The 16,040-nt window shown below is 43.9% G+C and overlaps 1 protein-coding gene across 1 annotated transcript in view; it reads left to right on the top strand.

Annotated features, from left to right (window-relative positions):
• LOC115097278 (LIM domain transcription factor LMO4-A) overlaps window positions 1–11,293 on the top strand; it is a 41,013-nt gene extending 29,720 nt beyond the window's left edge. The window contains exons 4-5 of the mRNA XM_029612953.1: window positions 4,562–4,717; window positions 11,050–11,293. Of these exons, the coding sequence (XP_029468813.1) occupies window positions 4,562–4,717; window positions 11,050–11,058 (165 nt within the window). The 3' untranslated portion in view covers window positions 11,059–11,293. The remainder of the gene's footprint in view (window positions 1–4,561; window positions 4,718–11,049) is intronic.
• Window positions 11,294–16,040: the final 4,747 nt, after the last annotated feature.

The raw sequence follows: 16,040 nt of genomic DNA, 5'->3' as shown, positions 1-16,040 counted from the left end.
GGACACACTCCTCAGGGCGCGTAAGACTTCAACGTCGGTCGCCTACGTGAGGGTCTGGAAGGTCTTTGAAGTTTGGTGCTCGGCGCGGGGGGCCCTCGCGACAGCAGCTTCCCGTCAACACATCCTGGCGTTCTTGCAGGATGGGCTGGAAAAAGGTCTTTCCTACAATTCGCTCCGAGTGCAGATGTCGGCCCTCGCGTCCTTGGCTCGCGCCTCCGGCGGACCGGATCCGTCGGCTCATCCGGATATATCCCGGTTCCTCAGGGGAGTTAAGCACTTGCGGCCGCCGGTGCGTCCTCTTTGTTCCTCCTGGAACCTCAACTTGGTGCTGGGGGGGCTCCCCTTCGAGCCCTTGCGTCACGCTTCCATCAAGGACGTCACCTTGAAGACGATTTTCCTGGTTGCAATAGCCTCGGCAAGGCGTATCTCGGAGCTACAGGCACTGTCGTGCAGGGAGCCCTTCCTGCGGTTCACGGACTCCGGGGTCTCCCTGCGGACGGTTCCTTCGTTCTTGCCGAAGGTGGTCTCCTCGTTTCACATGAACCAGGTGGTGGAGCTTCCAGCCTTCCCAGGGGACGCCCCTGGGACGCTCCGGTGCCTGGACGTCAAACGAGCGCTTCTTCGCTACTTGGAGGTGACGAATGACTTTCGACTCTCCGACCATCTCTTTGTCCTCTGGTCTGGGGCTAGAAAGGGCAGGCAGGCGTCCAAGACTACCATCGCACGCTGGCTCAAGGAGGCGGTGGCTGCTGCTTACATTGGTTCCGGGAAAGATCCTCCGGTGGGTATTAAGTCGCATTCGTTGCGAGCCCAGGCCACTTCCCATGCAGAGGCTCAGCTCGTCTCCATACAAGAAATCTGCCGGGCGGCGACTTGGAAGTCTCTACACACTTTTGCCAAACACTACCGACTCCACGTACCGGTGGCGGAGTCTGGTTCATTTGGGGACAGGGTGCTTCGAGCAGGGTTCTCAGGGACCCACCCGGTGTAGGGAAGCTTTGGTACATCCCACCGTCTGGACTGATCCTGTACGTACAGGGAAAAGAAAATTACTTCTTACCTGCTAATTTTCGTTCCTGTAGTACTAGGATCAGTCCAGACGCCCACCCGGTATGAACCTGCTCGATTGTTCTCTACTGTCCTTCTGTCCGCTACTCCTTCCCCCTAGGGAGTAGTGGTCTTTGTGTGTTGTTTGTTTGACAGTTCTCATTGCATGTTGCATAAATTTGTTCACTGTTTCAATCTTTTGGTTGAGTTTATGCTTGATCCATCATCCTTGGTCTGTCCAGTTTTCTGGCTTGGCTTTGATATTCTCGATACTGAGGATCTAGGAGGGTGCACCAGTTTATATACCAGCACCCTCGAAGTTTTACTCTGACTCCATCTGCTGGACAGGGGACATAACCCACCGTCTGGACTGATCCTAGTACTACAGGAACGAAAATTAGCAGGTAAGTAATTTTCTTTTAATGACTAGATTAGCTTGTACCCCCAGTCCAGTAACACATGCCCATAACGGGTGTTGTGTGTTTTTGCATGTAATATTTAGCACCTACCCTGTCCCTGGCATTAGTGTGGTGACACGATTGCTAGCAGATGTATCGAACGCTTTTGTGTGATTCCTACAGCATCAAATGGATTTTCTGCACTTTTGTTCTACTGCCCCTTTCTCTTGCATGTTAAAGCAAGAATAAGGAATGCTAGGTGAAGGAGAGTGATCGTTTTAGTGGAGCTACAGTATCTACATTTTGTTACATTCTTGTTCAGAACAATAGCATTTCAGTGACATCTGTTTAGGTTTTGATTAATTATTGGTATTAGAGCATCAGTGAGTTTTGATATTGATCTTATGTTGTAGTATTGTAATTTTCATGACCTTATCCCCCACCCCCTTCATCCCTGACTCTCTCTTCCCTTGTAAATATTTTGGCTTGAATTTATTGTTATAATATTTGTTTAAAACCAAGTTGATGGTTGTCCTGTGTACAAAGAGGGCGAGGGATGCAATATTGGTTGAGGGAAGGTGGTGATACTGATGCCAGTGGTGGTGAAGATAAGGGAGAAGCATGACAATGATGGAGGGAGGCAGCAATGCTGCCAGAGCATGGGGCATGAGTGAGGAAGTGGGTGTAAATGCCATATGATCAAATATCTTATGTGCATGGTTTAAAAAAACATTTTATGTTGGTTACTAATTAGCTCAATTAGTTCTTTATTGAAGGTGGTTTTGTAGGATGTTTTCCAACATAAATTATAATTTAGCATGTAAAAGGTCATAAAATAATGGACCAAAAAATAAACAGCCCCAGACGGGCTCCCATGCCCAGCACTGTTCCCTGTACCCTAGTGTACAATTCAGAGTAGGGATCCCTACCCCCACTGTGATTCAACCATGATGGTGGCTTATTCAGACATCTTGCACTTTGTTAATACCTGAGCCCATACATAGGAATCCTAATTCATTGCTTACACAGAACAATCAACCTTCTGTCAGAATACTTTGGGCTAATATTCCTGGGCATTGCACAGAACACAAAGCACTGGTTACATCTTGGATGGCACTGATCAGATTGCCCATCAAGCTGGATAGAATAGTCATGGTTTTGTTCTCCTTGCTCATTTCCTTGAGTTGACAGTGTACAAACTCGTCGTGACAGCATTTCGGACATAGTGTTAACTCAGCCTATTGATGTTGAACAAAGCCTCGTCCAGGGCTGGTGCCACTGTCTCGGCTCACTGAGTTTGATATATAACCTCCATCAGGTTGACTGTGATAAGGGCCTCACTAGTGTTATCCTAGACTAGTTGGCTAAGGCCAACGAAGGAAAGACTTAATTCCAGTGTGGGAAAGGATTGTCGCTTCCACGACATCTGCCACATTATTGTTGACTCATTGATCTATGGAGAAACACAGTTGAAGTTCTTTATATAATTCTCAACTGCTGCCCACCTAAGAGCCCTAAAGCAAAACATCCAATGCAAACAAGGTGGCACTTTCAGAATTCATACCTTCACTTGCTCCTGTGTTGGTGCCACCACCACACCAGCCATGATCTGAGTACATGGTACTAAGGCCTAGTTCTTTGACAGGGTCACAACAATACCAGAGGGTGCTGGCCCACCACCACCAGTCATGTGTGCTGATGCCTCAATTTTGGCAGCCTTTTCTTTAACGTCCCTTCTAGTGTCACACCACTGGTGCTGGATTTGTTTGACATCCCTGTTCTTTATCAACAATCTAGCACGATCCCTCTCCCAAATCGGTTTCTTCATAGAAGCTGAAACCTTCAATCTGAAGTGAACTTTATAGTTCTCGCCCACAGCCCGGCACAGTAGGTCCTTCTCTCCGGCTGTGAAGCAAATGTCACGTGTTCATTACTTGGGTGTATGGCAACCTAAACAGCACATCAGTTATTAATAAACTATACTTTTAAATTCAAGATAACATGTCTGAGTATCAACTGTCCACTAATAGATGTCAATATAGCTTTCCACTAAGTAATGGAAGAAAGAAGCAAGCCACATCGCTAACATTCAGAGATACAAATACATGCAGTTCATAAGAACAAAAAAGCAGGGCACATGGACAGCATGAAAGATGCCAAAGAATGCAGTTAATGGAGAGAAGCAGGCAACATGGCTAGCATTCAGAGATACCAATGCATGCAGTTAATGGAAGGAGCAGGACTTGGGTGACTTGAGTGCAAGCCTGTAATGGGCAGCCATGTCCTGGATTATCAGGAAAGGCTCAGGACTTGTGGGTCCATTATGAGCCTGCACTCAGCCACCCAAGTCATGGAACATCCAGGAAAGGAGCAGGGCAACAGAGTATAAATCATGGACGTCTATGATTTGGGCATGTGAGCTCTTCATGTAGAAAAAATATAGATACACTTCTTACCTGTTCAAAATGAAGCAATGCTGATCTGAAGCTTGATATTCCTTTATCAAATAACAAATGCCAGGCACCAGGTCACACCAGACTGTATAGAATACAGATTCAATTTGAACCGAATACAAAAGGGCAGTTGGGACTCCCAGCAGTGATTTATATACCTTTTCAGGCAGGATTGACACACAGCATGTCACATTGGGGGAGCAATGATAAATTTGAATAAATTGGAAATTTACATTTACCATATTCAGTCTGACAGAATTGCAGTGTATCAACATACCACATGCTCTATACAATAAAATGGGTAGCACTATGGACTTTTTTTAACCACCATGTGCTTTTTTTGGGCACCATTGTCATTTGTCTCAGAATACTTGATTGTGCGCCCAGGAGAGGTGGCTGCGCACATGCCTTGAAACAGCAGGCAACCAGAACGGACTCACATTTTTAGCGCACCTGTATTGGATTGGCCTGCTGGTGACATTGGCACTAGGATGCGGGGCAATTGTGCTGCCCCTCCCATACCTTCCTTGTGTGAATGAAGAAAGTTGAATGTCCCAACTTGATACTGGTAAAAGTAGTGTCTATATATAGCATGTTACAAAATTACTCATTTTCAGGTCAGTGATGAATTGTCTTGTGTATCAATCTTCCCTCCACTTTCAGTGTTTTACCTGTGCTACCTGCAGAAATAGACTGGTACCAGGTGACCGATTTCACTACATCAACAGAACAATCTTCTGTGAGCATGACCGGCCCACAGTGCTTTTAAATGGACACTTAAATCCTCTCCAGAGTAACCCCATGCTGCCTGAGCAGAAGGTGAGCTCTCCACACCCAGTCCCCCACTCAGACAACTGCTTCTAGACAATTAACAGGTCAGCCAGCACCTCCCTCCCCCCCATACATTCTGGGATGTCTGGTTTATTTTAAGACAAAACTCCAAATGCTAGAATTCATGCAAGTTCAGAGATGGAAGTACTATTTCTTATTTCATATGTTTAATACTTTGGAGCTGGGCAGTCTCACTTTTTAATATCAGGACAGTGATGTGGGTCTCTGTCCATCACTGTGACCTTAATCGGTCTCATCCAGTTCATTTAAAGTGGGACTTCTGTCGTACCTCTGTGCTTAAAATGAGCTTTTATGCTTTTTTAATCAGATCCAGGGTATTTTGTTCCTATGGTATTAGTAATGATTAAGCAGCTTTTATAGGGTCCAGAGGAGTCTCCTCAAATTTTACTTATCTAGTCTCAAATTATGCAGTTTTGAAAAACATGTTCAAGTTTGTTACAAAAATATTAGGGATATGCCCTGCACTGAAGAGAAATTGACACCAGCTGGGAAAAAATTCACCTTTAGTGCACAGAACTTACGTAGGCCATGCAAAAAACCCATACATTTTGAATTGGGTTAGGATTAATTGGTTTTCATGCTCTTTCAGAAAATAGTTCTATTTCTTATTCCATGTCATGTTCCCCCCCCCCTTTTTTTTTTTTAGGGGGAAGGGAAGTTATTTTTTTGGTGTCTATGGTCTCATTCCTTTTGATTTGTCAATTTCTGCCTTTCCCACTATCTTTCTACCCCTCAGCATGCCCTTTGCCTGCCTTCCTTTTTCCTGTTCCACCCAGACAAGGGCACAAAGACCTTCACTCTGGAGTGTAATTCCCCCACCTCCTTGGACAGAAGCAGCATTGGTGGTGGTTCTCCTCCTTGCTGTAAAGGCAGCAGCAATGGCCTCTGTTCCTACTGGGCTAAGGGGAGTCCAACCGTTCATGCACCAAGAGCCATGGAATCTGAATACACAATAAAGAGCCTCCTGCTCTTAAGGGGTAGGGTTTTGATGAGAGGATGCCTCACCCTCATCAATATCCCTCTGTCTCCTGCCCTCCTCACCATGCTCTTCCCACATGTCTTTCAGTCGTCCCCCCCTCCCCCCACCAGTGACTCTTCCACATCCTGTGCCCACCAGCTTCTCTCAATCCTCTACCAGTCTCTGTCCTATCACCTTGTGCCCACAAATCTTTCACCCGTACCCTATTCCACCAATATTTATTCATTTTTTTCTATACCTATCAATCTGCACAGCTTACACATTTTACATACATGACATTTTAAAATAAGCATGTTTTATACTATTTTGTATTGTATTTTCAAGATGCTACCCTTGATCTATCTAATATTTTGCAATCACGGCAAATTGCCACTAGAGCTACCTTGTTGGTGGCATTTGCCTGTTTGGGTGACTAAAATACAGTATTTGGATATCTTTGCAACAGATCACTGTTTTACAGTCAAACTGTGGCTATATCCTGACATAACTCTGACTCAAGACCAGAGAAAAAAGTTCTTGACCATGAGACCTGAGGTGTATTGAAAGGTGCCCAGTTTATTTTACGGTACCCTTGCAAATGTAAGAACATGCCATACTGGGTCAGACAAAGGGTCCATCAAGCCCAGCATCCTGTTTCCAACAATGGCCAATCCAGGTCATAAGAACCTGGCAAGTACCCAAAAACTAAGTCTAGTCCATGTTACTGTTGCTAGTAATAGCAGTGGCTATTTTCTAAGTCAACTTAATAGCAGGTAATGGACTTGTCCTCCAAGAACTTGTCCAATCCTTTTTTTAAACACAGCTATACTAACTGCACTAACCACATCCTCTGGCAACAAATTCCAGAGTTTAATTGTGCATTGATTGAAAACTTTCTCTGATTAGTTTTAAATGTGCCACATCTAACTTCATGGAGTGCCCTCTAGTATTTCTATTATCTGAAAGAGTAAAAAAATGATTCACATCTACCCGTTCTAGACCTCTCATGATTTTAAACACCTCTATCATATCCCCCCTCAGCTGTCTCTTCTCCAAGCTGAAAAGTCCTAACCTCTTTAGTCTTTCCTCATAGGGGAGCTGTTCCATTCCCCTTATTTAGGCCTCCCTTCTCTGTACCTTCTCCATCGCAATTATCTTTTTTGAGATGCAGTGACCAGAATTATACACAGTACTCAAGGTGTGGTCTCACCATGAGGCATTACGACATTTTCCGTTTTATTCACCATTCCCTTTCTAATAATTCCCAACATTGTTTGCTTTTTTGACTGCCACAGCACACTGAACCTACGATTTCAATGTGTTATCCACTATGACGCCTAGATCTTTCTTGGGTGGTAGCACCTAATATGGAACCTAACATTGTGTAACTATAGCATGGGTTATTTTTCCCTATATGATTCACCTTGCACTTATCCACATTAAATTTCATCTGCCATTTTGATGCCCAATTTTCCAGACTCAAAAGGTCTTCCTGCAATTTATCACAATCTGCTTGTGATTTAACTACTCTGAACCTTCACAGCTTCAAATTTTCTTGGACTGTCATACTTACATGCAAAAATAATCTTCTATCGCTTATTGATTATATAGAGGTGTTAACTTACTCCTTGGCCTTGCTTTTCTTTCTTAATTGACTGCTTGTTTTCTTTCTTGACTTTCCTGAATTTTTAATAATCGGGGGTTTATGTAGACATTTTTTCCATGTTTTTTTGTTCATGGATTCCTTTATATACACCTTTCTGTAAAGATGCTTGTGTTAATTGTAAATTTCAGAAAAATAAAAAAAAATGCAACACAAACTCTTGACCTTCCCCTCTGTGCCACAAGTGGGTTTAACTCTTCAGCCCTTTAGATATCATCAAAAGCCTCCTTAAAAAGCCAGGCTTTTAGCATTTCCCTAAATAGCTTAGGCTCTCATTAGCCACAACTCCTCCGGCAGTGAATTCCAGAGTACTGGTCTTGCCAATGTAATCGCACATTGCACCAGGTTCAAGCTTCCTTTACTGAAGTGGTCACCAAAAGACTTTTTTTTTTTTCAGACTGTAATTCCCTTTGCAGCACATACAGTTTACAGTGGTATCTCAACCATCCATTTTCCAGTTCAGAGAGTACCTTTATGGATTATTACTAACACTTTAAATCTGTCAGTCCTCCCATCCTGTTTTCAGCACTCTCAATCCTACCAGTCTCTCCCCACTAGCCTCTATTCTAATCATGTACCTACCAGCCCACCCTCTGCACTCCCAGCATCATACCCTTCATACCTCCCACCCCATTTCTTGTGGGGTTTTGCCTCATCTCTTCTCACTCTGCCCAGTATCTGTATGCCCTACACCTCCCTCTGTCTTCCTCTGCTTCCACTCCTCTCTCAACACTTTTTTTTTTTTTACTTTCCCAAGCATACCTCTGGCTCTCAGGCTTCCTCCTCCCATCACCACTTCTGGCTCTGTTACCTTCCCTCTCCATTTTTATTACCTAAGACTTTGTTGCTATCCTCACTATCCAACTGGCTCTTGCTCTCCCTCTTCATCACCTCTGGATCTCTCTAACACCCCCACCTCCAACTTGACACCACTCTGGCTCTGTCACACCTCCCCCTCACCATTCACCACCTCTGTTACTCTCACATACACCCTCCCCCTGTTCTTCTACCCCTCATTCCTGGCACTCTCATGACCCCTTGTATCTCTCTCCCTCTTCCCATCTGGCTCTCATGCAAGCTGCTATCTCTCCTATCCCTATCTCTATTCCCACCTAATGCAGAACATGGGGCAGTGTGGACCTTGGATCAGTAAGGTGCCAGACAATCCAGATTGCATGTCTGACTTCAGGAAACTGTGGTGCAAGACTACCTTCACCCCCTCTTCACTCCCCCCCACAGCATTCAGCTGCTCTGTGTGCTGTCCTCTAGAAATCAATGCCACACCTCATCACTTCCCTCCCCCCATCACCTTAGGAGTACTCTAGTCCTTTAGCACTGCTCTTCACCTAAGTATTCAGAATGTCTCATACTGTCCCTCCCCAAGCATTCGCCTCCTTTCCTTACCACATCATTCTGGCCTGTCTGGATGATTCCCTCCTCCCTGCTGCTGTCAGCCGAATTGCAAGTCTTGAACACAATGGCCTGCTGTATTCTTTACTCAAACCTCTTCACTCCAGACAGAAAACCAGGAGGGCTGCAGCAGGGACTTGACTGGCTCTTGTCTATCCTGTCAGTGCCAGCCTTGCCCAAGGAGCAGAGCTAAGCAAAGAATCTGCACCCTGCTCTAGCCCCTCTCCTGCTTCCATTGCAGGGAGTAGAACAGCTTTCTCTGTTCTTTGTGATTTTTCTCTTCCACCCCTCCTCACTGGAGTGCTGCTCTGCCCATGGAGATATGAGGGCAAGAGCCACATCTTGCACCTCCAAACCGTAGGTTGGTCACGCCATCCTAGGCCAATACAGTACTGTTGGTTGTCTGCACAGAAGACAATAGTCAGGGACAAGCATCTCCAGTTCAGTTCAAGGTTAACTTTAAGGGGTGGGGGGGGGGGGGGGGGTAGTTGGGTATCTTACTTGGTAGTGCCTCACTAACACTGCACAGCTACTTCCTTCTGGCTCACTCCCTCCCTTTCTATTACTGTAGCTTGCCTCCCGTCTACTACTTTTATGGTCCCTTAGGCTGTGCTCTGCCTTTCTAATCCTGGTGAGGTGTTAGCCAGTAGTATGGATCACTTCTGTTTTCTCTAAGGCTTAAGAAAATTAAGCTGAGCTCAAGACTATATGCATCACTCCTGCAGCTGAGACAGGGGTGAGCCTGGCCCATGATAACACAGCTGCAATTCTGCTTTCCCACATGGAGCCAGGGCTTGTGCAAGCATATTAAGCATCCTAGGCAAGTCTTTACAGCCTTGCACCATCGAGCCCTACTCCATACACATGCTTAAAAGTTATGCATCTGAAATAAGATTTTGCATGAAAAAATGACAAGTACAATCTTCAGCAGTAACTAAATGCATGTACATGCACTGCTTTGGTGCCATCCTGAAAAACCTGCAACATAGTAAAGATTGGAACACATGCTATTAGGCTTATTGTACATGCATCGGGAGTGGGCTCAGCTCTCACAGTAAACTAAGAGGTCAATTATTAAAACATGCACACATAAGGGGACTTGCTCTTCTTTGGCCCCTGCAAGAATCTTATCTTTTTCGCAAGCAGAGGTTTTGGAGGAAAACTTTGGCTGCTCCCAAATCTTGTTGCTAGAAGCAACTACCACCCCTGTCCATGGATAGTGTGCCTTTGGAGACTTCAGTACAATACTGTTACTGGTGAGTTTAGGTTTGTGATTCACTGGAGACATTCAGATGGACTGCTGAGAGCATTTTCTTCTAGCCCAGTTTTAATGTGTTTCCCCAGTCTTTTTATTAAGCAGATGATTAGGAAGACTGAACATCAATTTTAGTCCTTCCACCACTCCCCAACCCCATCTTCAGCTGCCTACTTGTTCTACAGGAATCTTTTGGGGAGGGCTAAGAGGCTGTGCCATCATTAGAAGTGTTGGGAAAGCAGAGAACGTTCTACACAGGGGTATCGGGCCTGCTGAGAAGAGTGCACAGCTGCGTATTGCTGTGACAGGCTGTTCTTCTGTTATGAAGTGTTGGTGCAGCTCCTGCCTCACTAATGGGTATTCCATAGAAGCCATGTTAACTCATACTATTAGACTCCACTAGCAATCTACAGCAGGGGTTTTCAACCCCTCTTTACTACAGTAGCAGGGCTGGTGACACATCTTTAGAGTATTAGCTAGGCAGTTCCTTTCATGCTGTTTCCACTACCAGTGGTATTACTATAGTCTGCTTCTCCTCTGTTCTGTGCAAGGCCCTGTGGTAAGGCAGCTCTTCTGAGAAGACAGCATTGCTGGACAACTGATCTTTCTAATCGTGGGTCCTAACGGGCACTGCTTCCCCAAAATGTCCCTTCTAAGTTCAAATACTGTCACCTTAGGTAGACCTTTGCAGGGGTTGCTACTGTCTATCAATTGCACTGAATTTTCCCATTTTTATATTCTGTAGCTAAAAAATTAATGATAGCTGATATTTTCATGAACACTTGACTTGTTCCACAGGCTTCTAGTCTTACTACCTCTGTTCCAAACACATGGGCAGACCCAATGGGGATCTTAGTGCCAGAGTTAGAGAGAAGATCACAGGTTGAGTGAGAGGGTGATAGCAAAGCAGGCAGTACAAATAGGCAGACTGGGTAGATGAAGTGGTTCTTTTCTGTTGTCAGTATGTTTGCGCATGGGAAGCCCTGACTAATACTTTCTCTTTTATCTTACAGGTCTGCTAAGAATATGAAGATCTTGTAGAGCCCAGGTGCCTTCTGACCACATAATGACTCCATTCTCATCTTTAAACCCATTTGGGGGGTTTTTTCTGGGGGGAGGAAGAACTTTTGTGCAATTTCACACTTGCATTGTTGTGTACTCCTGCTGTCTTGTAGCTGTACCATGATAACTTATTTTTAAAGAAAAATCTTGGACATACAAAAAAATATGTATAAATAAAGTTTAAAAAGACATTGCCAAGTGGAAACCTACTTGCAAAGAGGAGGAAGAGGGTGGTAGTACTGTTCACATAGATACTGGGTTGTAACGTCACTAAAGACCATGGGCTTGAATAGAAGTTGCTTAGCCTGGACCCTCATCTGCATTGGCTCTGTGAATTGTTCCTCATCACTAGGAATACTTGGGAGTATTGATTTTGAGAGACAGCCTCTTCTCAAGGACAAGGAAGCCTTGGAGGATGGGCTCAGGGCTGAAAGCCTGTCACCTAGATAAGAGCTGCCTGTTGTGGGCCATGTTGATAGATTGTAGGCTGCTTTATCTTATTCATATTCATTGTGGGAGTCCTAAAAACCAGGACAGGTGTGGGAAGGCCTGGCCTAACCCCTCCCATCTCACTTCTGCTCCCTTTCCTTACCCATTTGCAGAAGGATGTGGGCTAGTTGCGATCTCCCTATTCTATTGCCCAGTTCCAAATGCTGCTGGTAGCATTCAGCCTTTGGTGCTGGGGTAAAGAGGAGGTAAATATATTTCTTCCAGGGTGTAAAGTGGGTGGAGGGAGAAAGAAATGGGCTAAAGTTAGCTGCTTACCACCTAGGCAGCTAAATCAATTCCCTTTGAAAACTTGCTAACCCCTCTGGAAATTGACCTCTAGATGATCCCTAAAATTGAAAAATGACCCAAGGAATCAGAATGCACAGTACCATAATGATAAAGGCAGCTGGAGGAATGTGAAGAAATCCCAAACCCCAGTACAACCCCAAGCTTCTGTTAAGGGTGGTAACTGCCACTCTGTACAGGTTTCCCCCAAGCCTTATATGAAAGATAGTTACTTGGTTTTTTTTTATATTGTAAATATTATCAAACCCATAACAAAATTATTGCTAGCAACAGTCATGGGGGTGAGCAGCCTTTTTGATAATTCATACAATGCTGCTTGAATGTGCTTTGCTTTTGGACTTGGCCATAGAAACAGTACAGCACTTCCCCTAATTTCTGTGTGTTGGGACCCAGTGTTGGCTGTCTTCTGAATCCAATTCCCCATCTTCCTCCTCCCATAGCAGACAGCGATTGTTGTGGCAAAAGCATGAAAGCCAATTGGTTAAGGGCAGCAATCCCCATGCCTTTGGTTAAGGGTAGTAACTGCCCCTCCAGGCCGGTTACACCCAGGCACCCTTTTCTTCATTTCCAACCTCTTTTCTTTAGGGATCCACACTGTTTATCCTATGCCTTTGTTTAAATTCATTTACTGTTTTTGTCGTCCTCACCTCTTGCGGAAGAGCATTCCACCCATCCACTATCCTCTCTGAAGAAATATTTCCTGATGTCGGTTCTCAGTCATCCTCCTTTTGGAGTTTCATTTTGTGACCCCTAGTTCTATTGTTTGCTTTCCAATGGAAAAGGTTTGAAGTTTGTGCACCATTAAAACCTTTTGGTAGCTGAAGATCTTTATCATAACTCCCCTGCACCTCTTCTCTTATTAGTACTTACAGAAGCCTCTTCTATAAGAACAGATGCCAGTCTAATATACCACTCCTCTCATGTACTAACTTTTGAACCTGTTTCCAGAATGGAACAATAACATTACCCCTTCACCAAATATGCCCCATCATCCCCACCTCCCCAACATAAATTAAAAGTCCTGGAGAACAGCCAACGATAATATACTTTATAAGAATTGTCTGTCAGAAGAGCAGAAATAGAAACCTTTGCCAGTTTGTCATGCATCTTCTCAATTGTCCCTTTCCAAAACAGACCCCAGATGCATTTCTCATGCCAGTTCATGTTTGTTTTCCTTGGGGGACAAGATAATTTATGTATATGGGACATCAAACTTCCAGAACCCATTTGTTTAATACATAGACCAATCAAAAGGTATGATGGATCATTGCAGAAATTGTTTACCCGCCCTCTTTTCCAAATAATGCCACCCATGAAGGAAGGCAACAAAATTCTACATTTGCTACCTCATTTTTCTCTCAAATGGTTATAATAAACTCCACACAGCTAGATTTCCCCATCTAGTGAGAAAAAATAATCAAGCCAACCTCTTCCCATTTTTTAAAAACACTAAACTCCATTACTGAGGAAAAATCCACATTATTTTTTAATGGGAGCCAGTGGAGAGTGCTTTCCCCAGGAACCTATATTTTCCCTAACTGAATCCCATAATTGAATTGTGTGCCTCGTATAAGGATACTCTGGTAACTTTGGTTGACGGAGCTCCTTTCAATATCCATGTATAATCAGCTAAAGCCATCCCCAGAAGGAAAAATTGCTCTCTCTAATCACTGTTTAGGATTAGCCCTGTTTGCCAATCTACAACAGCCTTTTACTGTGCTGCTTTACAAGGGACCTCTACCTAAGTGACCCCCAGAACTCTATCCCTATGAAACCAAAATAAAACCTAAGGGGTTTTTGATTCCAATTGAAATGTAAATATTTCTTTTGTATCTTATTAAACATTTCTTTTGAGACTATAAAGGGCAACATTTGAAACTGATAGCATAGCCTTGGCAGAAAATTCATTTTAAGCACTGCAATCATGCCAACCCAGGAGAGACCGGCCAAAGCCCAGGTGTTGAAATCCTGAAATATCTCAACTATCAGAGAATTATAATTAGCTGAAACTACTTTACCTAGGGATTAATATAGTAGCTGATAGGGATGGTGTAGTTTCTCAGAGGCACAGTGGAAAGTATTTCTCCCACAAAGCCTCCACCATCGGTTGTGGAGTATTAATATTAAGTATTACTGACTTGCTCACATTCACCTTAAATCCAGCTACATTACCATGCTCCTGAATTTCTCTAATCAGCAAAGGAAGCAAAAACAAGGTATCATCTAACTAAAAAAACAAACAAAACATTGTCCACAGAGATATTTTAAATTCTTTCTGATTTAATGATATGCTTTTAATTCCCCCATTTAATCTTACTCTAGCTGCAAATGGTTCCATCACCGGGTGGATAATAACAGTGATAAGGGATACCCCTGTCTAGTTCTTCTCCCCAATGGGAAAACTGAGTAACTTCCTCCATAGACCTTCACACAGACTTCAGGAGCTGAATACAATTTGGGGCAGATTTTAAAAGCCCTGTGTGCTTAAATCCGGCTGTATTTACGCGCACAGGGAGGTTAACGTGCGCTGAGCCTATTTTGCATAGGCCTGGTGACGCGCATATGTCCCAGGGCCTGAAAAAAGGGGCGGGTGTGGGCGGGGCGGGGGCATGGCCGGAGCCTCCAGGCACAGCAGCCATTTGCCGCTGTGCCTGGGATCGCGGGCCAGCTGTCGGCCGGCGCGTGCAACCTACGCCTGCTCGGAGGCAGGTGCAACTAATAAAATAAAGGGGGGGGGCAAAGGAAAGTTCCTCGGAGGGAACGGGGAAAGCCATCGGGGCTCCCCTAGGGCTTGGCGTGTGCAAGGTGCACTAGAGTGCGCACCCCCTTGCGTGCGCTGACCCTGGATTTTATAACATGCGCGCGGCTGCACACGCATGTTATAAAATCAGGCGTAGCTACTAAAATCTGGCCCTTTATGTTTCCATGTTTAAAAAAAAAAGTACTCCCTCCCCCAGCTTTTTGCAGCACTTTAAACATAAAAGGTTCATGTACATTGACATTTAATACAGAAATCTGCCTTCCAGACCCACAACCAAATTAATCCTTTCCTTTTGGAAGAACCGTAATACCGGCAACTCACATAGAGCAAGTCATTAAATACTAATTGTAAGGGTCCTAGCAACTGATTTACAAAATGCTTATAGAAATGGGCCATAAGGTCCTCCAGGCCTGGGCACGTACCTGCTTTGTCACTCAGCAGTGTATGGTTCGGAGAAATGTATCCTTGAAGGATACTAATGAAACAGGAGAGTTAGGGCATCCCAACACAGAGGTTCCAATAAAAGCAAACGTAGTCCATATGCCTATATGTAAAAAATCACCGAAGCTAATGATTTCCAAATTATCCCAAACCACCGAAAAGCAGGTTGTTAAAACAATTATATCGCAATGATAAGGAGGATCAACTTGGTGGCACTTTATGTCCAGGAGGGTATAGAGTCCAACAGGATAAAGATCATACAAGAGACTAAATGCTCAGTAGAATCTATATATATTTATTTATTTATTTATTTATTTAACATTTTTCTATACCGACCTTCAAGGTTGAATACCATATCAGGTCGGTTTACATCGAACAGGGGTAGAAATATATATATATGAGTAGAAATCCCATGTGTGATATATATATATGAGTAGAAATCCCATGTGTGTTGGGTAAGAGTATAGTGATAGGAGTATACTACCGTCCACCTGGACAAAATGGTCAGACAGATGATGAAATGCTAAGAGAAATCAGGGAAGCAAACCAATTTGGCAGTGCATTCATAATATTTCAATTACCCCAATATTGACTGGGTAAATGTAACATCAGGACTTGCTAGAGACATAAAGTTCCTGGATGTAATAAATGATTGCTTCATGGAGCAATTGGTTCAGAAACCAACAAGAGAGGGAGCTATTTTAGATTTAATTATTAGTGGAACGCAGGATTTGGTGAGAGAGATAACAGTGGTGGGGCCACTTGGCAACAGTGATCATAACATGATCAAATTTAAACTAATAACTGAAAGGGGGACAATAAGTAAATCTGCAGCCCTAACACTTAACTTTCAAAAGGGAAACTTTGATAAAATGAGGAAAATAGTTAGAAAAAAACTGAAAGGTGCAGCTGCAAAAGTTAAGTGTTCAACAGGCTTGGACGTTG

The sequence above is a fragment of the Rhinatrema bivittatum genome, chromosome 8, assembly GCF_901001135.1.
Source record: "Rhinatrema bivittatum chromosome 8, aRhiBiv1.1, whole genome shotgun sequence".
NCBI classification, from domain to species: Eukaryota; Metazoa; Chordata; class Amphibia; order Gymnophiona; family Rhinatrematidae; genus Rhinatrema; species Rhinatrema bivittatum.
Note: the sequence above shows the minus strand (reverse complement) of the source record. Positions and strands in the feature narration are given on the sequence as shown.